The sequence below is a fragment of the Anguilla rostrata genome, chromosome 8 (assembly GCF_018555375.3).
Source record: "Anguilla rostrata isolate EN2019 chromosome 8, ASM1855537v3, whole genome shotgun sequence".
Taxonomy (NCBI): Eukaryota; Metazoa; Chordata; class Actinopteri; order Anguilliformes; family Anguillidae; genus Anguilla; species Anguilla rostrata.
Window position 1 is genome coordinate 40,609,847 of NC_057940.1, and position 25,972 is coordinate 40,635,818.

The window sequence follows — 25,972 nt, forward strand, 5'->3', positions numbered from 1 at the left end:
AAACCACAGAAATATAAACCAGCAATAGGGGTTGTTCAGAACTCTGAAATGTTCAGAACTTCTTGGAATGTGAGGTCTAAATAAATTAATCTGAATAATTTATTGGAATGGCTGCTTGCATTACTCAAAACTCTCATAAACTATTGCGCGTTTAGTGTGGTTTTAGGACCGGCTATTCGGACAGAAACAGTTCATTAGCCCTAGAAAAAATTATTTGACAGATCACGCTCTGGTTTTGTATCGATGAACTCTTGCTTGATTACGTTTGCATTTTCGTGGTATATGGTTAATCCAAAAATAGAAAAATGCTCCCCATAAATAAAACTGATTAAGTCGATGGTAGGACTCGTCCTTTCATACAAAGTCTCTGGCTAAAACAATTGACCTGACTGCCCCATCCCCCACTCGGCATCGAGCGAAGTGCAGTGACTCTCTGGCCATTCCCGAGTCCAGTTCAGAGGCTGTGTTCAGTGTTATACCAACGTGCAATGTTATGCAGAACAATAATCATTACTCCTCCCAATACTGGTGCTGCTTGCAGTATGATTGGTTAACTCAAATGCCAGTCCTGCTTACTCACAGCAAACATGCCTGTGGAGGTTGGCCAGAGGAAGTCGTCCGTGAATGTTTTTGTCAGCCCTAGCTACATGAAATATTAAGGCATTTCACGGAGCCTGTGAGCTAACTGCAAACGTGCCTATCTGGATGAATTTAATAATCATGTCCGTTTTATAAATACGCCGATCAAAACGCAATCATCTAGCTACCGAGGTAGCCCTTCAGCCGCTCGTGCTGAAGATAGGAGTCAGAGGTGGATTTTCAAGAAAGGGCGTAATCGAATCAGAACAATCAGTTGTTGAATTTGGATTTGAATTTGAAGTCATCATGAAGTTTGCACAGTTTTTGTTGAAGAATTGCGCCAAGACAAACATACCAAAACAAGTCGATAGATTTTCGAAGTTCTCTCCTTCACCGCTGTCAATGAAACAGTTCATTGATTTTGGTAAGATGTCAGTTTCTTTTAGCAAAGTTACCTAAATCCGGATGGTTGGTAGCTACCAATCTGTTTATGGATGCACTCATAAATAGCTATTAGTGAACGTTAGTTTACAGCTTGTTAGCTTCATCGTAGTAGCTAATCGGGTTGTAATTATGCTAGCAATACCCAAAGCTACTGTATATGCAAGCTACTTGTTAACTTATTTCCCCTGGCAGCTGTCATTGCACTGGTTCGTGGTCACACGCACTTGCTAGCTATGCTACATATGCACACCAGCGATAAAAATGCAAGTTGCTGGCTTTGCATTTTTTTAAGCTATATTGGAATTATTTAACATTGTAGTAGGCTATCTTTTGTTCTAATGGGTGTCATACAGCGAATGAAACATGATCTAACTGTCCTGAGATTACTGATCATACTGTTGACATGTTTTTTCTTTGGATGTTTTCCTCTGGTTTGTTGGGAAGACGTTTTTACATAGCTAATTAAATCTGCTGGAATTCAGAACAGTATTTTCCTGCACGTGTGTGCACAAGGCTATAGAAATACCAGAATACCATACCCCAGATTTACCAATATAGTTATCGTCATATGTAGGTTAAATTAAATCTGTATACAGATTTAATATATAACCTGGCGTTAACTTATTTGGGTGGAATTGGAATGATTTCATTTTCATACGTTCATCCGCTTTCACGTAGATTAAATCTAGTAGCACTTATTGTATCCATACCGCAGAATTGTTCCCCACACAGTACGTGCAATGAAAACAGTTACATATGTTTTGCAAGGTAACGGTAGCTAGCTAGCTCTAGTCAGGTCTTCTTTTAAGACTTCATTTTTTGAAATTTTATTATAACAGTTGTCTGTTTGTTTCTCCTTGTAGGGTCCGCCAATGCTTGTGAGAAGACTTCCTTCGTTTTTTTGCGCCAAGAACTGCCTGTCAGGTTGGCAAATATCATGAAAGAGATAGACTTCCTTCCTGACAAACTCCTTGGTACCCCATCTCTTCAGCTCCTGCAAAGCTGGTAAATATTAGATTATTACCTCTGAGTCTGTTAGGTTCAGAAGAGGTAGTTTGGAATTTGCCTGAACTGGATGGCTCCCAGATTGCTGACAGTTAATATTGTACATACTCAAATGTAGGCAAAATTCTGTTACTGTTTTTTAAATGGTTTGACATGGGGTGCTTTGTTACTTTGCTGTGTGCCATGCAATCTCCAAAGGGAATTTGTTGTGCTTTGTTATTTAGAATATCAGTATTTTTTGTGGCTTTTAAAAATTTCCTTTATGTGTTTCTTCTGTGTTGTTTGTGGCCTTTCCTTCACCAATTCTCTAATACAATCTGAGATCTAATTAGTAATTCTGATCAGTGGCATCGAGCATTTGTATTTTTCAATAAAATGAAATCCCCGGACAAAGTTGTTTACAGGACTGACCTTGACAGATCCAGTAGTGAGTCACCCAGTCACCATTTGTTGTCTGCTAACTGGCACCGGGCAGCAGCAGCCCAGAGACTGTGCCAGCTCCTCTCTCTGCATGGCTTGTCTATTTCAGGACTCCTGCGGCGTGCATGGTCTTGGGTGAGCATCTGCTTGACGTCTGTGTTGCTTTGATGCACACAGAGAGGAACCCTTATCTTAACTATTCTCCAGATAAATATTTTGGTGGCTAGCTGTACTGAGACCATGCATGTTTATGAGCCTCATTTTGTTCTGCTCTCATTGCCTTATTGAAACAGTGTGCTGAATTCTATTCTGCGTTGAAGATTACAGTTAGGCCTAGGCTATACCCTGAAATTAAAGGTCACTTTTCCATTTTGCCAGTTTGGTTGCTAGTAGCACCTACTGTTTTTGTGGTTCCCAGAAAATATTGCTTTGGTAATATCATTTGAAGCTAAGCCCCCGCCCTCAAGCCCACTGATGGAATTGGTCACCAACAGTAAAATTATTCCATTCATCTCAGTCTCATTTGTGATTGGTGCTTGTGAAATGAATGGGTTGGGCTGGGAATGTAGATTTGGAGTTACTAGACCATTTAGAACTACATTTATGGGAGGCAGTTACTTTCTAAAGTTTGTTTACTGTATGAGCTTTTTGTTTGAATTGTAGTATGATTGGTTCTTAACCTTAGTTTAGGTCAGGGTCCGTGCAGGCTAAAGAGCTAAAAGTAGAAATGCTTTGTGACCTTCCACCTCTCCTTCCCAGGATACATCTCTAACCTTTGACCTTCCATACACATGCAAAAGGGAATAATGAATTCTTATGTATACTTAGTACTAGGATTGGTTTCAGGAAGGATTATGCATTGACTATCATTTCTTTGAAATCTAACTGAAATTTTGGTTAATTTTCTTTATTATTTGTCTATATAGCAACCAAAACGTTGCCATAATTAATGTTTTGTAATTTGTTAATATTGATTTTATTATAACAGGCGTGGGGCAATTAATTGTCTGATGTAAAATGGCTACAGTTTGAATTGCGTAAGTTTTGTGTTTCTAGCCTTTCGTATGAGTTTGAGGTAAATGGTAGACAGGCTTATATTTCTGTGGCTCATATTGTATGGAAAATGAGTTTTATATGGACCCTGACAGCTGGCCTGAAGCAGATTGATGTGAGTTGTATAACAGGTGTGAACACGGACCTTGGACCTAACAAGCATGACAGTCTATTGCTGTGGAAAGTTCAACCCACCACAGTGTACATAAACAGGACACAAGTGTGTTACGATCATTTTAAATGATTGGTGATTATTTGGTCAAAATAACCTTGCAGACAGCAGAGCAGGAAGTAGGCCTAATCCCTCAAGCACCACGGTGAGTGCCGTAGTTTACACGCGCGGCTTGTTTCGGCAAGCCCCAATTTTAACTGGCGGTCATGCCCTTTCAAAGTATTAAACTGAGGCCCAATCAAAATAATTGTAATTCAATAAAGAATCGCAATTCTCACTTTTTGCAACATCACTTTTAGTCTATCGGATCGCTCACATTGGCTTTAAAAATACTGTAGCTGCACTTTCAGGTTCAGGTTGACTGTCAACGGATATTCAGTGTGGACCAAAAGACTGAGGACACCACCAAGAACGGACTGTTTTCATTATTTGTCAAGGTCTAATACAATTATGATACTCCATTCATGCTTCTTTTTCAAGAATCCATTATTTGTAAAAAGTCAAAAAAGTGTGTAAGCATTTGTTGAAGGTCAGAATTGTTTGTCTGCTTTGCGTGCTTTTCACCTTGATTACCACCTTCACTCTGCGTGGCATTGATTCCAACAGCTTATGCAACACCTCGTCTTCCATTTCATTCCAGAACGTTCCAACTCTTCCCATAGATGATCTGTTGATGTTGCTTTGAAGTTTGGCCTTTTCTCTCTTTAACTGCTCCTTCAAATTGGGTTCAGGCCCGGTGACTGTGGTGGGAATGCCATCCTGATAAGCTCCCCTTGTTCTCAGTAATGTACTCTGGAAAAAGAAGTGCAATTGAAGTATCATAATTGCATTATTGCTTGATAAACAATGAAAACAACTAGAGCTTGGTGATGTCCTCAGACTTTTCGTCCCTATTGTACAGTATGTGCCAGGAATTTGAGCGAACATGCTGATTGGTTGACACGTAACATTTATTTGCATGTGGCTAAGGCCTTTCACTGTACTTACACTGCTTGACAATGGCATATAGTGCATGGATCTTACTGACAGTGGTAGAGAGGCATAGAGGGTTAGCAGACATACAGTTCTGTCTCACAGGTGTCAGAAATATGATTTATTGTTGGTGTAATATAACATTAGCTTGCTGGCTTTGCAACATTAACTCAAGTTTGATTTTGAATGCTTTGGGACAAACCTCAGTTACTCTCAAGCAAACAACATGGTGGCTAGCTAGGTTTGCAGAAAACCACAGCAAGCCAGTCAGTTTGCTAATGTTAACTAGCCGGTCTTTAAAAATACACTTAAGACAAGACACTTCTGCAGATAGAACCGATCATCCTTAATGAAGTTTGCTTGCTAATATTTGTTAGCTAGTCAGTCAATATTACATTGGCGCTAAGACCTCTTTTTACCTTTGCATTGGGACTCTTGTCAAATATTGGCTTACCTACAGTAATGCATGTAGATCACATTCATGGCTAGTTAGATCATTAGCTGGCAGTAATTAATGAATGTTAGACCAAACATGTGAAGCATGACTTGTGCTTGTAGCATTTATTATCACATTAGCTTGCCAATTGTTTGGCTATCTAGTACAAAGGACAAGTATAACATAAGACATGATAAGTTAGTTAATTCAGTTAATTCAATTATGAACATTTTTAATTTAAGAAAACAGTTTAGGGAGAAGTGCTTGTTAAGAAGCTATCCTCAAACCTTTCATTTAATGTTTGTGACTCACGTTTAAGCCAGACAGCCCGTAGTTTATGAGTCGCTTACATCCAGTTACGTAACCCAGACTGGTTTTGAAACTCTGTTGCACTACAGCACATATAAAACACTCTTATTAATGAGAATATTGATGTAATGACTGATATTACTGCATGTTCTACTATCAGGATCTGAAAAGGGGGATGTGCTCCACAGATGATTTAGTGTTCAAACCAGATGATCAGTTACTGTGATCCTGCTGTTCCTTCTTTCCTTTGTACTTTCATGCTGCAGTACAGTAGGTTAAATGTACACATCTGGAATGTAAAGTATAAAATATGCTGTCTAAGTATAAGATATGCACTTTTGTTCATTGCTTTGCATAAAAGCATCTGTTAAATAAAGGTAATGTAATGTCAGCCTGCAGTAAGAACTATGAAATGGAAAACTATATGGATATGTGTAAAATCAGAGCTAAGCTTATTTTGCTAACAGAAGGCTGTAGCCTTGATCTGTCCAGAGAAGAGGCTGAAAAACCCATTCTTGTATCTTGCCTGAATCTTAAAGTAGCTTGCTAGAAGTTCGCCACTTCCCATATCTGAACTGTGCTTATTGTGTGTTGGTGACTTACAGTACCTGTGAAATCAGTACTTTTTCCACGCTGGCTAAACCCAACACCAGTTACTGTAAGTGGCTGTTGCAAGCAGTGGTGACTTTTGGCCATAGATACATCACAAGATCTTTTAAATTGGATATACATTTGACAAGTCATTACAGTGCATTTTAGTCCTTTAGTAGATGATTTATCCAGAGTAGCCACACTCTTTACATATAGTCAGTTTGTGTAGCTGGATGTTCACTCGGGTTAAGTACTTTGCTCTGCGGTGCAATGGCAGTGTCCCATCTGGAACTCAATCCTACATTTTACCATTTTGCTAGCCTAGCCATTATGCTATACTCCCGTCCCTGATATTTAACAGAAAAATAACGTTCTTCAAAAATTATCTGGCTCCCATCTTTTTATCATTTTTGGTGCCATTTTTCACACATTTTAAATTGTGACACCTGCACCCTGCTGCTGAACTATTACTCCACCATTGTACCCACTTGCAGGTTAGGGACAGTTTTACACACTGCAGGGCACATAGTGCTACAGAACACAGCCAACAAACATATATTGGAGGAGAAACCTATGTTTCATTGTTGATTACTGCTAGCTTGTGTGTGCCTGGTGCTCCATTGGGAGGAGCTATTGCAGCTGTAACCCAGGCAACTGTGATGGATTTAAGTGCACTTCACCCATGTTTAGAAAGAGCCGGTTGTGTCCTGTTGTTGTGGACTCCTGGCCATAGTCTCTGGCATAGCTGTTTCTCACACTTGTGAATGTATTCATTAAGCCAAATTTTTTAAGAAGTAACAACTTTGCTCGTGGTTCCTACTTCCTGTTAGCCACCATGAGCTTCATTAAAGTGCGTGGCTTTAGTTCCACACATAACAGAGAAGGTACTGAAAGAGCGAGCAGAGGCAGAATTCCTCAACCACATTGTTTTCCTCCATTGTTTTTGTTTCAGCAGCAGAAAGGCCTCTGTAGACAAGTATATATGGTTTCTAATTTATTTGAACCTGAAATGAAACATGTTTTGTCAGCTCATTGTGGGTGAATTAGCCTATATTTCACTCATATTTCAGAGGCATGGTGTCCTACACCAGTGATTCAATTTCGTATTAATCTCTGTTTTTTTAATTTTACATTGTATGTTTGTGAACGGCAAGGTCTGCTTTTGGAACAGGTATGCACAGTCTCTCATGGAAATAGTGGATTTCCTGGAGAAGGATCCAGAAGATAAAAAGGTCCTGACAAGGTAAGTTTTTCAGAATTTAAGAAGAGCTCTAGCAGGTGATGAAGTCTTGATGAAAATACTGAACAAGGGGGCTGCTTGTTTTAGCAAACCTTACCAAAGCACAGTGTAGTGACAGACTCATTAGTATTGAATATTGAATATTGGCATATCTGTGTCAGCTCATGGAAGGGGGGAGGGGTTCAGCTGGCTGGGTTATCTGCCAGTCACAATGCAGGAGCCACTTCTCTGGTGAATTAGGCTCCTGCAGTCTGCCTGCACCAATCACACATGAGTGTACCAGCCCAATGCAAGCACTGCACAGCGAGTGAATGAAAGGAGGGAATGGCTGGCAGGACGTGGGAGGACAGCCTATGCTTTTTGAATTAGAGAAGGATTCAGCAGGCCTAAGAATATGATTATGAATATGATTTTAAAAAATATGTATTTGTTGCTGTGGGTATGTATGTATTGTTATTTATTGTATACTATGCTGTAGAACAAAATTTTAAAAATCCCCCACTGTTGTCCAGGAAACCAGTGGGGTAAGAGAATAATTTGTGAAGCATGTTCACAGCAAAAGCAACAGTAGCATTTCAGAAGCCTCAGTCTACATTTGTGATGTTACAATGATCTTTTCTCTAATGGCTGGGGGTGTCAAACTCCAGTCCTGGAGGGTTGTCTGCAGGTTATAACAATATAGAGAATATCTGCCACTGTGTCAGATCTGTTTATGAACAACCCAAGGGTCTCTAATTCTCCTGCATGGCCTGACAAGCACATGCATTAACAGCTCTCTATGTGAAAAATGTGTGCTCCATGCTAAATTGACTTAGTCTCAGTAATCCACTTCATGAATCACTTTTGGAAATGCAAAGAGAAAGAAAGCAGTTAAATATTCAGTCGGTCTCCTTTTACTTAACCTGATGCGATTAAGGTGTTGATTCTCTAAGTGGCAGATTTTGAATTATTGAATACGTGTGAAGTTAAGACTTTAGATGCAAAACAATGATCAGCATACAAGGCAAGCGAAAGGTGAGGAAAGCCATCACTGGGGGAAGTGGCCTCTGTCAGGGCAGCCATCAGTGGGGGAGTGGCCTCTTTCAGGGCAGCCATCACTGGAGGAGTGGCCTCTGTCAGGGCAGCCGTCACTGGGGGAGTGGCCTCTTTCAGGGCAGCCGTCACTGGGGGAGTGGCCACTGTCAGGGCAGCCATCACTGGGGGAGTGGCCTCTGTCAGGGCAGCCATCACTGGGGGAGTGGCCTCTGTCAGGGCAGCCATCACTGGAGGAGTGGCCTCTGTCAGGGCAGCCATCACTGGGGGAGTGGCCTCTGTCAGGGCAGCCATCACTGGGGGAGTGGCCACTGTCAGGGCAGCCATTGCTTGAGGTAGAGTGGGTGATGATAGCAAGGTGGCGTAGAAGCTACTGAGTCTGTATAACCTTTTATAATTGATTTTCAATCATCTTGATCAGAAACAGCTGTTTCTGTAACAGCCTCTTAATACCTTGGTGGTCTGATTTGTTGACGTCTCGTAATGACAGTTTGACAGGTAGTGATGGACAATGCCATAACTCGACATTGCGTTAGCTTCTTTCATAGTTTATTGTTTTGGTATTCATATATTACTTTGTGTTATCTGTGCTGTAGACCAGAGGTTCTCAGACTGGGGTATATGGGCTGTTTATGAAAGGACGTAATTGAAATGAAATTTTATTATGGTAGATTTTACTGATTGTCTTTTGAACAGAACTGATTTCTGTGAGCTTGCATCTAATCACTATAGTTAATATCTTTAGGCTATATATCTTTAGGCCATTTATGAGTGTGTGCAGCCATTTCATTGAGTTAAGAGTAAAGCTAATTGTTTTTCTGAACAAAATATAAAGTTTGACACCAGTACCAAGTACCACTGGACCCCAGCTGTACCTGCCAAGTATGCAACCCCTTTATTGAATCTTCCCCAGATGTCTGAAATCTTCAGACCTTTTAAATTTGATATCTGAGAACAGTTAGTTTGCCTGTTTTGTTATTTGACAGGGTTATCTAGATCTAGAGATTTATAGTGTGCTCCTCGGAACTGGAAACAGTACTCTAAATAGCTTCGGCAAGGGAACTGTAAACCATTAACACAAGGAAATATGTCTGGTTCCTGTGTGAACTGTTGCGATGTGATTTGAATTGGCCTTTTCCTCCTTCAGATTTACAGAAACGCTCATCAACGTTCGGAACCGACACAACAATGTGGTTCCCACTATGGCCCAGGGGGTTGTTGAGTACAAGGAGGCATTCGGAGTGGACCCAGTGACCAATCAGAATGTCCAGTACTTCCTGGATCGGTTCTACATGAGCCGCATCTCAACCCGGATGCTCATGAACCAGCACAGTAAGGGGGCCAGTCCCTCTTCCACTTCCACTTAGCTTGAAGGATGGCTAATTGTCATCTTGGGTTCAAAATAGGGTTGTCAGATCAATGAATTGAGTAATCACCGAAAGAGGCAAATCATATCTTAGAGAATATTAGAGAATATATACTTGCTTTGTCAAAAGTGTCAAAAATAGTGACTAAAATGAATGGCACCTCAGCTTTACTTATTTAATGTCAAAAGCAAACTAATTAGCAATGTTGTGGCTTCATCTTTTAGAGAAAAATATAAATAAATAGGGAAACATTAAGAAAACCTCTGTAATTTATATATGTTGGGTTGTAAGTTCTATTGATATGCTGTGTTCTTCTACACAGCTCTTATATTTGATGGAAGTACCAACCCTGCCCATCCTAAACACATTGGAAGTATTGATCCCAACTGCGATGTGGTTGGGGTTGTAAAAGGTAATTGTCTTCATGGAAAATGCACTGTATCAACATTGTTTTATTGAACATATTTATTTGATGCATGGGACTTTTTTACATCCTTACTGTCCAGGAGACTGGTGGATGGCTCTAATTAGCCTGTGCATGCACTGTAGGTGATCCATCTTCTTAAAATGACAGTTCGTGTTGCAGTGATTTGACAAGCTTGTGAATTAAATCACAAATTCCAAATTTTCTAGGTTAAATAAAAAGGATGCAAATGATGGAATGATTGTAGTTGAAGGCCACAAATACAATGACCAAACAGAATGGCCACCAGTTGTCATGCTGACATCATGAGTGTGATCAGAGATAGTGCGATGCATTGTTAAAATGTGGAAAATTCCAATATTGTAACGGTGCAGGGTAACCAAGCTCTGCTATATCTATGATAGTTATGCGTACAATACATCTGTGTAAGTGAGATATGTTTAATCTATTGCAAACATCATGCATGCTGTTTGATAGTAAAAAAAAATAATTGGCCTTTTTAGCCTGTTTGTTTTTTGATGGAAAACAGTGCAAAGGTTATGTAGGTCTATGCCTGTGCTTATCAGCCCATGGCTTCATGTGGTAAGACTTGTGACTGAGTTTTGGTGCCAGCAGCTGTGCCTGTGTCAACTTCCTAAATGTGGTGCTCCATATGAGTAGCTTTTTTCTTTTTGTGGTTTTTAAATGGACCATAGATTTGGCCCTGATATCCTTCTGAAACAGGCTTTGGGATGTACAGTATATACTTATAAAATATCTAAACTTTTGGCCGGGATGAAGACCTTGCTTTGTAATTTTAGGCCCAGAGTAGTTTTTAGTTAATTGAAATAAACAAATAAATAAAGGTTATCTCTCATAAGTACTGTTACTGTTGTACTTACTACCTATGTCAACAGAGTTATGTTTTTACCCAATTCTCTCTGCCTGTCTGTCCATATGTCTGTCTGTATATTAGCAGGATATCTCCAAAACGTATGAACTGATTTGCATGAAATTTTGTGGGAAGCTTGGTCATTGGGCAAAAAAGAACTGACAAATGTTTCATGCTGGTTGGCCAAAGGGGGGCATAGCGGTGGGCTTGGCTTCTTGCAAAAAGCCATGTAACTTCTGAACGGATTCACGTTACACCATGGAACTTTGTGTGCCTGTCAGCCGGGAGGTGCTGCAGAACCCATTTCCAGCCACCGCAATCACCGACTAAAAATGCTTAGGAGTGGCTAGAATTTAAACAGGCATATCTCTTGCCTGATTTGAGATACAGTCATGAAAATGTGTGCATCTCCTAATGTGAATTGCATAAAAGAAATGACTTTTGGTGAATATCCGACACATGGAGCTGGCATATCTTGACGACTGAATAGTGTTGGCGGAGGTATGCGCTCTACTGAGTGCCATCTTTTAGTTTATTTGGTATTCATTTGGTCAGTACCTGAAATGATTTTGGTGCCTTGTCTAATGGCTTGATACACTGGACTGCAATCAAATTGAAAACGTATTGGTCAGTTACATGCAAAGAAACTATTTGTTTTAAATTAACGCTGCAAATTCTTTAAAAAAGGGTTTTTGTGATTATAGTTGCAAAGTGACTTAACTGCTATAGCAGTCAAAGATGCACTGTATAAAAAGCAAGCATGTTGCCTAGCCGCATGCAGTATCTCACAACACACCTCCCTCCTGTTCATGCAGACGCGTACGAGAGTGCCAAGATGCTGTGTGACCAGTACTACCTGACATCCCCCGAAGTGGAAATCAAGCAAGTCAACTGTGAGTGCAAGCCGCGCAACGTTATTCTGGGCCGCGCGGAGACAGAACAGACCCCTGCAAAATATTTGTTCGCGGTCTCACATTTCCAAAGGTCTGCGAAAGGCACCGCGGAAACTTAAGAGGCCGTGTTTTTGTCGCCGCCGGTTTTGTGCCGGCCTGGTTTCTGGGCTGTCAGGAACGATTAGGCCTGCAGTACCGGTCCTGGAGCCTTCGCTTAGAAAACGGGGGCGGAGTTTACCGGAACGGGCCGCACGTGTGGTCGAAGTTTATTTTTTCGCGTTTGAGTCCGGCCACACCGCTGTCTGTGTTCATTGTAATTCTGTACATGATGGCTGTTTGCAAGTCACTCTGGTTTAAGGCAATCTGTGTACCACCTTCATACTCAAATCCTGTCAAAATCTTCTGAGCTTTTTTTTTCTTCCCCGTAATTATGTTGGTTTAGCTTAAGCATGTCTGCTCAATTTCAACGGAAGCTGTCAGTAAATGAAGCTTTAGTCTCTCATGTATTGAAGTCAGGCTGCAATTGCCATAAAAGTGTTTTTCACAAAGTTTCCTACAAAGACTGAATGATTTTACCCAAATTGAAAGGTTTGCATATTATTTTTCTTCTTTGCGACAGATGAGATAAATGCATATTCAAAACTTTTGAAAGCTTGTTTTTTAGCATATTATATGACTTATTACCATACATAGATAAAGAGCAAAACATAGATTTCTTTCTAACAGATTTTAAAGACTCCAGCTGAACTTGGTGGCAAGGTTTTAGGAAGTACTGTTTTGTTTCAATTGTTTCTTAGTCAGCAAACATAAATTCAAATGGACAAAGGGAAACATAATGCATTGTTAAGTAATGAACTGTATCCCCACTGTAAATGGTGAGGTCGCAGGCCCTGCAATCAGCCTGCTCCACACAAAGGGCTCCACTTTTTAAACAGACAGCGTTTGTTATCAGTGTGCCATTTTACTGCTTCTCGGGAGCAAATGAATCATCTTTGAGAAATGTCAGTTTGCGCTGGCGAGCAACGGACATTTGGCCTGCACACTTAAGGGAAATGTCTCGCCTGTCATCTGGCTTGAATGGTCAGATACAGAAGGAGACGATAACAATGTGATTAATGCTCCTTTTTCTGCTGTTTTTTTTTTCAGCTAAAGGGCCTGAGCTTCCTCTACATATTGTTTATGTTCCTTCACACCTGTATCATATGTTATTCGAACTCTTTAAGGTACAGTACTACACTGTTATCATTCTATTGTTATCTCAGGCACGAGGTTACTACACTTCAAGTTGACTCTTGAAATCATGTTCCTGAAAGGGCTCAGAGAATATTTTTCAGAAAAGTTTCAGCAATTATCTTGGAATTATGCATTCATTTTTTTCATACGTTCTGGTGACAGTAATTACATGTCTGCTTCGTAGAAGACAAAATATACAACTGTGCATGTCTAGGGAAATAAATATCCTTTTTCAAATCTGTGAAGTATGTGCATTTCAGTTTGCATGTTAAAAGTAGCCTATAATCATGTCATTTGCAGCATGTTACAGATATGGCACAGTTTTTGTAAATGGTGTTGTTTGCTGTTTACAGAATGCAATGAGGGCGACAGTTGAGGCACATGAGACTAGTCTGACTCTTCCCCCAATAAAACTACTGGTTTCACTGGGAAGCGAAGACCTGACAATAAAGGTAAACGCATTTTCCTCTAGAAAGAAAAAAAAACGGCAGTAATCGCCCACATAACTATGCGGCTAATTCAAATGCATTCCAAGTCCAGTCAAGGTCCCATTCCCACAGAAGTCGAGCACTTTACTGCATTTTTAAAAAATCTCAAGTGTTGCCAACCATCAATAAAGTAATATAAAAATGACCTCAATATCCCTGAAAAGGAATACTGCCGCCAGATCCAAACCTCTACATTTTGATCAGTATGTGGATTCTGATCCAGGGTCAGGTCAGGACTCTTTTACTTTTGAGTCCTGGACTTTCATATAAAACAGAGACGCGAAACTGTTTGAGTTCATTGCCAGAATCTCAAAGCAAAAGCACTTTAAATCAAATAAATAAGAAATTTGTCATTTTGAAGACCTCGTTAAGTCCTTAATTTGATATTCGGAACGTCATGCGTTGTGTAGATAATGGATGTTGTGGAGGTATAGTCTGTCACGTCGTGCTGTATTGCAGATGGCGGACAGAGGCGGCGGCGTGCCTCTGAGGAAAATCGAGCGGCTCTTCAGTTACATGTACTCGACCGCTCCCAGCCCTGTGATTGGCGACGCTCGCAATGCCCCCCTGGTGAGCACTGTGAGAACTTCTGCGCATGCACCCGCTCCACGCTCCGGTTTCCATCCCCAGATAAGTCCTCAGCACACGTTTTCGCCGGACCCCGCCAGTACTGCTCCCAGAAAACGTAGCCTAAATACTGAGTAAATACAGTTCAAAAGCCTGCGCTGCTCACTTTTTCTGGCTGGCTCTGGTTGCGGAACAAACCCTTCTGTTTAACTGGACCGAAATGTACATTGGCAGAATTGTAAACCACATCTACCCTGCATACCACACACATAAACATACACACACAAAGGTTTTTTTCAGAATCTGAATGATTCCTTTGGTGCGGGTGCTTGTCCGTCCCTCCAGGCCGGCTTCGGTTACGGGCTTCCGATTTCACGTCTGTACGCCAAGTATTTCCAGGGGGACCTGCAGCTGTATTCCATGGAGGGCTACGGAACGGCAGCTGTCATTTACCTGAAGGTGAGAGGCCTGCTTGTGGGCCTGAGGGCCTGCACTTCGGGATGCACTTGAGTTGAGTGCGTTCAGCTGTGAGTGAAGAGTGTCTGGAGCACGCACAAAGCAGGTAGTCAAATAATACTGACAAGTACACTGCGGCCCGGGCTACTAAAGAGTACAAAATACGTTCTTCAAGACAGTCTAAGATACATAGCGAAGGATGCTCACCTGGATTAGCACAGGGATTAACCCAAAATAAGGAGAGCTGGAGCATTCTCAAAGCTCATTAACGTAACACCTTAAAGAAAATGGAATAGTCCCTTTTCTTACCATTCTGATCTATGGACTATGCGTGTGCGGTGTGCGTGGATTAGCTTCATAAGAGAAAAGGTGGTTCTTACAGCATTGGCACAAAACCTACTCAAACGTCAATGCAAGTTTATGAAGGCCTGACCTGAGTGTCTGTAAATATGGGAACCATCTTTTGATTTTAAATCGCATATTGGGGCTCCTGCAGCTCATTCAGCGAAATAGTTCTTAATTCATAGAAATCTGGTACGCAGGAACTCCTCATTTGTTTTGGCGTTTACTGAATGTGTTAAATGTGTTTTAATGCTATTTGAAACTACCAGTAACCTTGTTACAAAAGGGCTTAACAATAATTGTTAAATACTTTTGATGATGGACTTCATGATTTGAAATCCTGAAATCCAAATTTGTGAATGTGGGTTCTGTAGTATAGTAAGTTCCACAGCTGAATTAGCAGCTTTAAATCCATGAATGTATATTTTATAGAACGATTCCTACTCTCAAGGCCTGGTAACAAGTGTGTATGATGCCCCAAAAGCAGCTTGGCTCTCAGCACTTAATCAGCAGAACTTCTCCTTTCCATTTGAAGGCCTTGTCCTCAGAGTCCGTGGAGCGGCTGCCCGTGTTCAACAAGTCTGCCTTAAGGCATTACCAGACGAGCATCGAGGCTGACGACTGGTGCATCCCCAGCAGCGATCCCAAGAAACTGGGGAAGTACGAGTACAGCGTTTAAGACTGAGGGAGAAGCTGAGAGACGGACTGGAGTTCCTACGTAGCAAGGCCAGCAGATCAAACTCCTAACTGGGGGGGGGGGGGGTAAAACAAACGAAACATTTCTCCATTGTTTTCTGCACCCATGAAGGAAAAGTCGGTTTCACAATGGAAGCTTCACACCATTTCCGTGTAGAGTAGCAACAGGCTTGGCTAGCAGTATTCAAAGGAACCCCAGGAGTCATCTCTCAGGACTGATTTCATGAATGTTGGTTTGTAAGAGGGCATTTGCAATTCTAGACCGAACTGCTGACGTACATTTCAATTAGTATATTCTAGGTGCATATACATGTTTATGCATGTATACATGCATATGCACTGACAAGGAAGAGAAAGTGAATTTGTTCTTAGGACACAGTATCTTTTGAGTTTTACTAACTGAACTTCTCAGTTTTATTTTTGTTGAGTTTTTTTATACTCCTTTCATACATAATAAGGTATTCCATTAGGGCAGAGGCTTTATTAGACACAACATGACACTGAAAATAATACTGGATCCTCTGAACTCCATATTAGCATTGATGGGCTTCTCTGGTTATAAAACCTTATAAGCTGTTATAAAAGTGGGATGTGCCCTTTTCTTAAGTTTTATTTTAGTTGAAGGATTTTATATTACTAATTTTCAACAAAAAGAATAACTAAACCACATATAAGCTATTGCAATAATGTTGTTCAAAATGTGTTATACGTTTTTTTAAACCACATCCCACCTTTAATTCTTACTTAAAAAAAATATATATATATATTTACCCTCTATGTGGCTTGAAGTGTCTTGACACCATTTTAAACTTTTTTTTTTCTCAACCATTTGGAAGGAAATTGGTAGCGGTATGTGATGTTTTTAGTTTCCTTGAGGATTGAAAATTGAACCGAGAACTGGGTCTTTACAAACTTACAACTTCCTGCAACCTCAAATGTAATACATTCACTACAGTTGCAGTCATCTGTTGAAATAATTTATGATAAGGCACTAATTTGACCTTGCCAACTAAATTTCTTTGCAGCAGGACAGCACAGTATAACCGGAGAGTATGGCTGTACAGGCTGTAGAACTCATCCGTGCTACCTCATAGTATTGTTAAATATCCAACGCTCAACCTGCTCAGTGATTATTTAAGGAAGTGTTATGTTTTGTTGTCTGTCTAAACAAGAGATTCAGACTGCCAAATTCAATAAATGCTTAAATTTTTTGCTCAAAACTTACACCACTTGTAAAGCAAATACCACCACAGTTATTAAACCAGCAAACACCCATAGACCTTACCGGCAAACTAAACTGTTTGCAATTTAGAGATGTGGGCAGATGTGTAACCCCCCCCCCCCATACAGTGTGGATGTAGACATAGTTTTTAGTACTAAAATGAAAAAGGATTCAACCGTGGCAAGAAGCCACTGCTCCCAATACCACTTTGTGCTGTGATAGAATTTCCCTGTATTAGAATTTCCCCTTACAGTACTGTATTAGTTTTTTAAAAATGTTGTCTTTCCTGTCAGCTGTGTGGCCAGAAGATTCATACAATGCTGGCAGCAGTAGATATACCAGAGAAACCCGATGAAATGGTGTTCAGTATGAACAGTATCAACCAGTGCATGGCTGCGATGCCTCCTATCCTGCCATTACACACACTGCTAATACAAGTACTGTTATTTAGTATTACTTGTTTTATTGTAGTTAGCCATAGTAATTGTATAAAAACAAGGTGTACACGAACCAACCTTTAATTCCACAGTTATGTTTTTAATTAGGAGTATTTTTAATGAGCATTTTAACCAATGGTTTGAGACTAAAATGACCTCTTTAACACTGTGAAGTGCCAACACATTTATTTTTAATTTTGCATGTCGGTGGTGGATAGTGTTTTTCGTTTTTTAAATCCCAGTGTTCTCAGGACTAAGGTGTGTGATCCGTCCATCCTCAGAAGGCCTTGCCCATTTATAAGAACACCGATACAAATATACGGATGTGAAGCCAGGATGACTACAGTTGTGCCGGATCAATGCATCCCTTGCACATGTGAGGTAAACGCAAGTAAACACAGGCAATAGTGCTGTCTCTGGTGAACCGCATTCAGCTAGTTCCAGGGTCACTTTTGAGCAATGTGAAAAGAAACTTCTTGCCTTTATCTTGCTATTCCCTCATTAAGCCTTAACTAAACGATGCTGATTTTCACATGTGCTGTCTGTAGCAGTGAGTCGGCAGACTACCCTTTCTCTCTCTTGCTGCTTGGGCAACAGTGCAACGCTTGAGGAGGTTGAGGAGCTGAGCTTGTAGCTAGAATGTCGACGGTTCGAATCGGGGGGGGCACTGCCGTCGTGACCCTGAGTAAGTAAATTTAAGCTGTTAAGCTGTTCCTGTAGACATCCCTGTTGTGCGAATGAATGATGTGAGAAATGTGGCAGCAGGTTGGGCTTAATTTGCGTATGTGATGGCATATAGGCCTATGAATCATGGGAAAGTTTGCGTGTAAGTGCGGCTGGTTAATCGCTTACCTTGGATTTGAACCTGAAGCATCATCCGCTCCTCCACGTCCGCACGGTACCTCACGCCTCACCTTTCCCGAACGATTCCTAGGACCCCGGTGCTGCTTACACGGTTCCCTTATGAAACTTAACACGGTGCAGAATGTCGCAGTGGACGGTGGCGTACTGTCAACACCAACCTTGCCTGTACATTTAATGGAAACTTGAGTTGGGTGTATGAGCATGGACTGTCGAAGCTACTCTGAGATGAAGGATTTTTTTTTTGTTTGTATTTATCTTTCACCTTAGCCTTCCTGCTTCATTTTGTGTTTGTGTGTGTGCGTGTGGATTCCCTATTTCCGCCTAGCTGGTCTAAAAGCCTGCTGCTGTATTGGCAGCTACTGTATGTCCTTTCCCATTAAACCTGCAATAAAGGGTAAACAGTCTCAGTCAGTTGGTTATGTTGTTTTTTTTGTCTGTGTGGTGACCTGAATGGTGTATGCCCGTGTGAGATGGCGTACGTGCAAGCGACATTGTGTCAGACTGTCAACACCACATTACTGACAAAAACAGCTATGCAGTTTATTGATACTCACTAGTCATTGAGATGTATGTGTGCCAGCCATTGACTTTAGACCAGGGGTGCACAACAAGGGCCAGTCCATTTCAGGATTTTGTCTGAACATTTGCCAACATTTATTTAATTAGCCCAATCATATCTTGATCTGACATGCAGACTACAAGTGTATCCTAGAGATTTTACTGAGCTCAAGTGCAGGAGTGGAGCAGCATAGTTTATAGAGCTGTCGGAAAACTATATGGTAATCGGTTGGAACAAAAACCAGCACGCAGATCGGCCCTCCAGGACCGGAGTTGTGCACCCCTGCTTTAAACGTACGTTTCTTATACAAATGAGTGTTTTTGTCAAGTAGGGCGGGGGAATGGACCCAAATGCAGAGTCAAAAAACTCAAAATCCAAAAGGGTAAATCAAAACCTCGAGCTTTACTTTAATAGAACAAAAACCAAGGAGATATAAAAACAAGACCATGCCGGGCAAGTTTCAAAAAGTCAAAGCATAGTTCGTAAAACACAAAAACAAAGAAAATCCCGAAAAACCAAAACAATGCAAAACCAGAACACGGGCAGGGTAGAAAAACACCCAGAACAAAAATACAGAGTCAGAAGTACACGTGGGGACACATACCAAAACACAATCCGAAACACACACACAAAAGGATCCAGCACCTGAGTCAGGGAGGAAGGGAACTTAAATAGACACGACACTGACGAGACAGAGAAGGGCACAATGAACAATCAGGCCACAGAGAGGGAAGGGAAAAAAATGCCTGTAATGTAATGAGACAACCCAAAAACAATAATAGAATAATTGAAAACAATAATACAATTAAACAGGGTAACTGAACAGAACTGAAAGTGCCGCCATCTGGCGGCCCAAAAAGGGAAACGCTGACAAATCACAGAACCATGACAGTTTTTATTTAGCTGTTCAACTTGCAAGTTTCTTTTGCAAATTAGTGTTATTATTTAGCTGTTCAACTTGTCAGTGACTGAAATGTAGGTTATATGTGTTTACAGTATATGCTTATTTATGTAACCAGGGTTCAAAGTTTTCCTAGTCTCAGTAAAAATTTTATAGTGCTGATAAAGTACAGTAACTCCATTCTGCTGTTGTCTGGGGCTTTTTTATGGACTCTTGGCCTCTCCCATTCCCTGTTCCCTGTTTGTTTTTAAAATGCAGGGCTGGTTTTGGCTCACACACAGGGCATATTCCTGGAAGGCATCTACGCTCAATGAACAGACTGTTCTGTTCCTCACCTTGTTGAGAGCGATTTTCCACGCAGAGACGTGTCCACATTCATGGCTTCACGGCGAGGCCTACTGCTCGAATCTCTGTGTCCCCTCTAAACCGACGGGCCCAGCTTAGCGCGCACAGGAACCGTCACATCCGCACCCTGTATGATAGGTCACTAATCACGTCTGACTCCTGTCATTCTGATATTAGGTTGGTCAGCAGAGTATGGGCTCTCCCACTACGCTGGGTTCCTCCATATATTTCTACCCAATAGGAGCTTTTTTCTTGTCTTTGTTTTTGCAAGTTTTTATTTTTTGGGGTGGGGGGGGTGGGGGGAATCTCTCAGTCTTCCTCAGTTTTCCTGTTAAGTGTCTTTGTGACAGTGCCTCTGTATTGTACAAGGGAAGGTTGACTGGATAGGCTCCTGGAGAAAAGCTCTAGGGCACTGCACAGTACTGGCTATAGACACTGTAGGTTCCCAAGGCCAAGTCAGGCACTCTGAATTAACGCTGTCCCACTTTGCCTTGCGTCTACGAATTCTTACTTGTTCTGCAGAAATAGTTGTTGATTATGAACACATGGATAAATTCACTTGGAACAATACTCTGGTTTGGTTTACAGAACTGCTAACTTTGTGCTGACAGGCAGCAGATTCACTATATTGTACATTTTGGGTAATGAAAGCAGAAGAGTCTTTATTGACAGACTTTATTGCCATTTACAAATAATTCCTATCCTGGGAACCAAAAATAATTACAGAGAAACGCGTACTGTAGCAGTTCTGAGCAGTGGCTTATATTTGAATATTTACTTTTTGATTTATTTTTTTAAATCCGTCCCCCACCACCTGACCCCTTGGTTTGCAACCTCTTTTAAGCGCAAGACAGCAGGATAACGGCGCTAGTTTCTATGACAGTGTGGAGGCGGAGCTTGAGTAGGATGGAGTCGGCCATTGGCTTCATCTGACTTAAATCCCGCTGAGAACCAATGGAACCATGGTACATGAGCAGAACCCAAAGAACCTGCGAGGAGCTCCAGACCGCAGGAACGTCCCTGCTCTTCTCTGACAATATACTGAAAAAAGATGTGAAGTCATCGTCTAAAGGAATTATATAGACTACGATTCTACAGCCATTTAAATTTATGATCTCCTGACCACACATTTGCTATATGTACCACAGTTATTGCATCTATCGTGTGCAGTTTTTGATGGCATCTTTTTTTTTTTTTATTAGTTTCCCAGTTGATATTTACAACTGTAGCATAAAAAAAATAAGGCTGACCACTAGACATTTGTCTGTCTGTAAAAAAGGCAAACAAAAGTCTACTAATGAAAAGTATTACATTGGCAATGGAAATTGAGTAAATTGTTCAAGAGTATCTGACATTTCAAATCCTGAAAGGAAAGATCAGTCAAAGAGTTAGCTTTACAGGTGGTTCTATTAATCTTGGACCATAATTATATTTCAGACAAGGTGAACCAGCCTTCAACAATAATGCAGTAATATAAAGCAATCTCTCTCATTAGTTTTTATTTTCATGTCATAAAAAGTTTTAACCTAAGAAATTTCTGGACAACTTTAAAAAGGCAATTCAATTTTGTATTTCGTATGCCTTCAACCTAGAGTGCGAGACTTCCATTTTGTAATGTTACTATTATGTTAAATAAAGGACTTCACCTCAGTGTGAACTCATTTGAGTTCTTATGAGTGAAAAGATGACATTTAAGTGCTAACGGTGCCATTTTTAATCTAATGCTAACAAAGAATTGAATGCTGAGACACCTTTGCCTATTCATGCTGTGTCCCTTAAGTGCTGTGAGTGTATTCTGCAATATTACTCAGCCACATTATACCAGACCAATACCTCTGATATGGATCCAGGTTTACACTGTTATTACTGAATTTCAGGTCTTTTGTTTAATTACACTTACCTTGTATGGATAAAAGCCCATCTTTAAAATGAGTGTTCTTTTTGTATTACATGGTGAGAAAGTTAAGGTTCTTTAAGTGCTTTTTATGAATGTTCAGAGTTGACAATGTTTTTCTTAACCTGTGAGGAGGGGTTAAGAAATGAAGGGGACACAAATGAAGAAAACTTCTCAGAAATTATTTATAAACTATTTATAAAATGGTCCCTTTCTTGAAAATGCAATCCTTGTCTGAAGTTTGACCATGGGTTAGTTTTGAAAACTTCTCCGACCAGATATTTGCCTTCTGAAATTTTCCGCTCAGTATTCTGCAGTCCTGAAGGACTATCAATTCTCGAATGGACCTTTAGAGGTATGACACCTCAATAAATGATTCCTTCTGGTTCCAGCAGTAAGTATCTCTCCATTGAATGTGGAACGGGCAGTGTTTTGATCCCGCGGTGGCATCTGTTGGACATATGTGCCCGAATTGCACATCTGGCCAAATGCAGCAGAGTGCGTGGTGTGTTGCTGCACACAGCAAATACAGAGTCATAGAAATCACGGTGTTGCTGCAAAAACAAGGAGGAAAAAAAAGCCATCATAAACACAGGTGTATTTTCAAAACACTTGAATCAGCTAGTTCGGAATTATTTACTCCGCATTCTTTCCATAATGCGCACGCACACACACGCGCACACACATGGTTCACACACACACACACACACGAACATGCGTGTACGCACACACACACACATTCAAGCACTTCAAGAGCCTACAACCTTTGCATCTTATCCACCTTAACCAGCACTAACGGTTTACAGCCACGGTTTAACAACACTGAAAATATATAAGTAGTTAAGATATTTTAAACACAATTACCTGGTATGTGCTTTCAGGAATAGCCATTCTCCATTTCCTTGTGGCTTTGATATGTTCGTATGAGTTTATCAGTATTTCCACAGCCCGAGGACACTGATAACAGGCATACAACACCTGTGGAAATGATCAAAGCATTAATTAAATTGCACAAATTGGTAAGCAATCAATGTTCCGCGGTGACCTGAATACATATCTCTTAATGTAACATGGTCTCTGGAATATTTTGTACACTATTCATGTCCCAAAAAGTCAAGGAAATTGAGTACTTGTCCTTGATCAATGGTCTTGTGCATTTTGTAGCATGAGCTGCCATGCATACATACATACACACAGTACATACTTACATACATACATAAATACATACATACATACATACATACATACATAACAAGTATGCTTGTGTACAGTGAAAGTTCATATGATCACAGCTCCATGACCTATGTACTGTATACTGACTACATTTATCAAAATTTCTGGGGATGCATCTCAAAAGAGGCCTTGTAATATCAACCAAGTACTTCTTTGCTCATTCATATTTCAACACAGATTCCTCCGATACTGCTTACTACATCTGACTTTGAATTAGTTATGTAAATAGTAAGGGTTTCTGGGAACAGCAAGCAGATATATGGTATACTTCAATTCACACTACAACTTTGAAGCATCTGAGAACATGAGAAAATTTCAATGCATACTTGCTTTCATACACTTGAGCCAGGCCACAACCTTCTGCACATCTATATATACTGTCGGGGCGTATCCCTTTTCTAACAGTTCAATCAGGAGCAAAACAATTTCATCTTTCACTTGAAAATGATCCTGTAGTTCCTAAGCTCCCCATTTAAGACACTGCAAACCGAGCTCTGTCTGTCATTGAAATGCATGAGATTTTTTACCTTGTTTGGGTAACTGTTAGATTGGTCCTCATTGTACCTCATTCCTGAGACCACAGACACACATGTGCAAAACCTTACGGCTCTTGTTTCTTTAATTTAAAAACTGTGAAATGAGATTCAGCTCGAAAGGAGGACAATCCAGTTGATGTATAGCACAGCTCCTTCATTTGTGAGGCATTGGGGCTTCTTCAAAGGAGGGATTCCCAACTCTTAGTCCAACTAGCTAGCTCGCTAGCCATGGCTAAGGGGCAGGTGAAAACCAGGTGAAGGTTTCCGGGGTTACCTTGTGGAACTGTGGGGGGTATATCCTCGCCGCGCCGTGATTGAGCAGCAGCTGGTAGCAGACCTCCGGCTCCCCCATGGGCCTCACTTGCGTCACCTTGAGGACGTACTGGATGGGCGCGCAGCCGTTGATGTCCATGACGCGGGCGTCGGCCCCCGACTCCAGCAGGATCTGCATGAGCGCGCGGTCGCAGTTCCAGGCGGCCTTGTGCAGGGCGGTCTTGTAGTCCTCCTCCTGCAGGTCGACGACGGCGCCGAAGTCCAGCAGCATGCGGCAGACCAGGTGGTGGTCGGGGCTGTAGAGCTGCTCGCGGAGGCTGAGCGCCCAGAAGGCCGTCACGATCAGCGGCGTCTCGGAGCGCGCGTTCGGCGCGTCCAGGTGGGCGCCGTGGCGGACGTACAGGGCGATGTGCTCCGGGAGGCCGAACCGCGCCGCGGTGTGCAGGGGCGTGTCCTCGTCGTTGTTGTCGCTCCGTTTGTTCACCTGCGCTCCTAAATGGCACAAGATTGCACAGCAGTTTTCTGTTCGTGTACTAAAATAGTTTCAGTTTGTTTATTAAAAATATCTATCTGTTCGTCCGTCCCTCCGTCCATCTCTGTCTGTATAAAAATCTATATATGCAGATATGACTGGTTGAAAGAAGGACTACTCAAAGTAAAAAAAAAATATTATCTATGTAGATAAACATAACAGTGTATTTATGTAACATACTAGGCTTAGACCTATATATAGGTCGGCACACCTTTAAGAATGAGCTGTTTGGCGCAGTCCACAGACTCCTTGGTGGTGCAGTAGTGTAGAGGCGCGTGCCCGCTCAGAGACACGCTGTTGACCCTGGCTCCGTGGTTCAGCAGGAGGGTGACGAAGTCAGCGTTAGACACCTCACACGCCACGTGCAGGGGGGTCTTCCCGTTGGGCTTCCGGTTGACCGCCGCCCCTCTCTCCAGGAGCACCAAGGCGCTCGCCAGGGAGTTATACATCACACAAACGTGGAGGCCCATAGCCCAAGAGGACTCCAGCTTGTATCCAGGCAACCAGTAACCTGCAACCAAAAAAAAAAGCATCAAATAATAAACATGAAAGCAGTGGTTACGCTATGTATACCGGATCCTACTGTCTGGGGAGATTGAAATGGAAGGCAAATGACAGGAGCAAGTTTCTGTTTGAAAAGCATTTGAGAGAACAGCAAGGGGGATATTATTCTCAAGCTACAATGGAGCCATAGTGGAAATATACCCACTGTGATCATATATTCATAAGATTGTAAAAATCCTACTTGTAGCTTGTGTCTTTGGAAGAAGTTTAGCTCCCCACAGTGGTGAATCACGCTCCTCGAGTTCTTGCTGTTTTCATGGCCGTGTGACCGTAAATGTTGTTTTGCAGGAGGCTCGATTTTGACCAAATTCCTGACGTTTGGGCCACAAGCCTCTAGAGGGAGGCTTCTCCCTTACCTTGCTTGTACGACGCCAGGATCATGCTCCTGTCCTCCACCTCGAACACGGTGTCAATGTCTATGTTGGTGGAGTACAGGATCTTCTGCACCTCCTCCGCGTCGTCGTGCTGGAGCGCCTGCAGGAACCGCTCTTTCAGCCTCTTTGCGGCTTCTGACTTCTGGCCGATCGCCTCGCCCATGTCCTTCACCCCGCCACGGTCGCCGGAAGGAATTCCCTGGAGCTGAGAGAGCGTGTGAGACGCACTGCCACAGCACAGTAACCGCCTCAGCCTGAGAGCGCGGGTCTTGCCGGCCTGCAACGCAACTGTTGCGACGTTAAATTTGTCAGACTATTTATAGAAATGAGGGCACAGAAGGGCATTCCTGCTTCAGACCCAGGCAGATGACCTACAGGGCCTGTGGGATATAAATATAACAAAAGCAATACACGAGGCTGCCACTGAGACCACTGCCTGCCGACTCTTTCATTTTGAAACTCTGGCCTCGCAGAACTGTTGGTGATTCCATTAAAAGCGAACAGAACTACATTTACCTAATCGTGATGCAAAAATAGTTTTTAAAAAAGGGGTATAGACCTTCTATTTATGCTTTCATTAGAGCTATAGTTCAGCTCGTAAGTATTATTTTATAAGTATACAGTGACACATTTTTTCTAGTTTTGGCT

The 25,972-nt window shown here is 41.6% G+C and overlaps 2 protein-coding genes across 3 annotated transcripts; one reads left to right on the forward strand and one right to left on the reverse strand.

Annotated features, from left to right (window-relative positions):
* Positions 1 to 590: 590 nt before the first annotated feature.
* On the forward strand, positions 591 to 18,520 carry pdk4 (pyruvate dehydrogenase kinase, isozyme 4). The gene is made up of 11 exons (XM_064348249.1): positions 591 to 1,003; positions 1,887 to 2,028; positions 7,153 to 7,224; positions 9,401 to 9,585; positions 9,943 to 10,032; positions 11,731 to 11,808; positions 12,955 to 13,031; positions 13,395 to 13,493; positions 13,989 to 14,099; positions 14,442 to 14,555; positions 15,430 to 18,520. The coding sequence occupies exons 1-11, from the start codon at positions 886 to 888 to the stop codon at positions 15,571 to 15,573; spliced, it is 1,230 nt and encodes a 409-aa protein (XP_064204319.1). The 5' UTR covers positions 591 to 885; the 3' UTR covers positions 15,574 to 18,520.
* Positions 18,521 to 20,565: 2,045 nt separating this feature from the next.
* On the reverse strand, positions 20,566 to 25,733 carry asb4 (ankyrin repeat and SOCS box containing 4). Of its 2 annotated transcripts, none has more exons than XR_010332012.1 (6): positions 25,307 to 25,732; positions 24,598 to 24,897; positions 23,856 to 24,346; positions 22,677 to 22,790; positions 21,819 to 22,366; positions 20,566 to 20,959 (listed from the first exon to the last, which is right to left on the reverse strand). XR_010332012.1 is itself a non-coding variant. In XM_064348250.1 (6 exons), the coding sequence occupies exons 1-5, from the start codon at positions 25,485 to 25,487 to the stop codon at positions 22,178 to 22,180; spliced, it is 1,275 nt and encodes a 424-aa protein (XP_064204320.1). In that variant the 5' UTR covers positions 25,488 to 25,733; the 3' UTR covers positions 20,566 to 21,937; position 22,177. The 2 variants fall into 2 exon arrangements, 1 of the variants encoding a protein (XP_064204320.1); XM_064348250.1 differs by having other exon boundaries at positions 20,566 to 21,937; positions 22,177 to 22,366; positions 25,307 to 25,733.
* Positions 25,734 to 25,972: the final 239 nt, after the last annotated feature.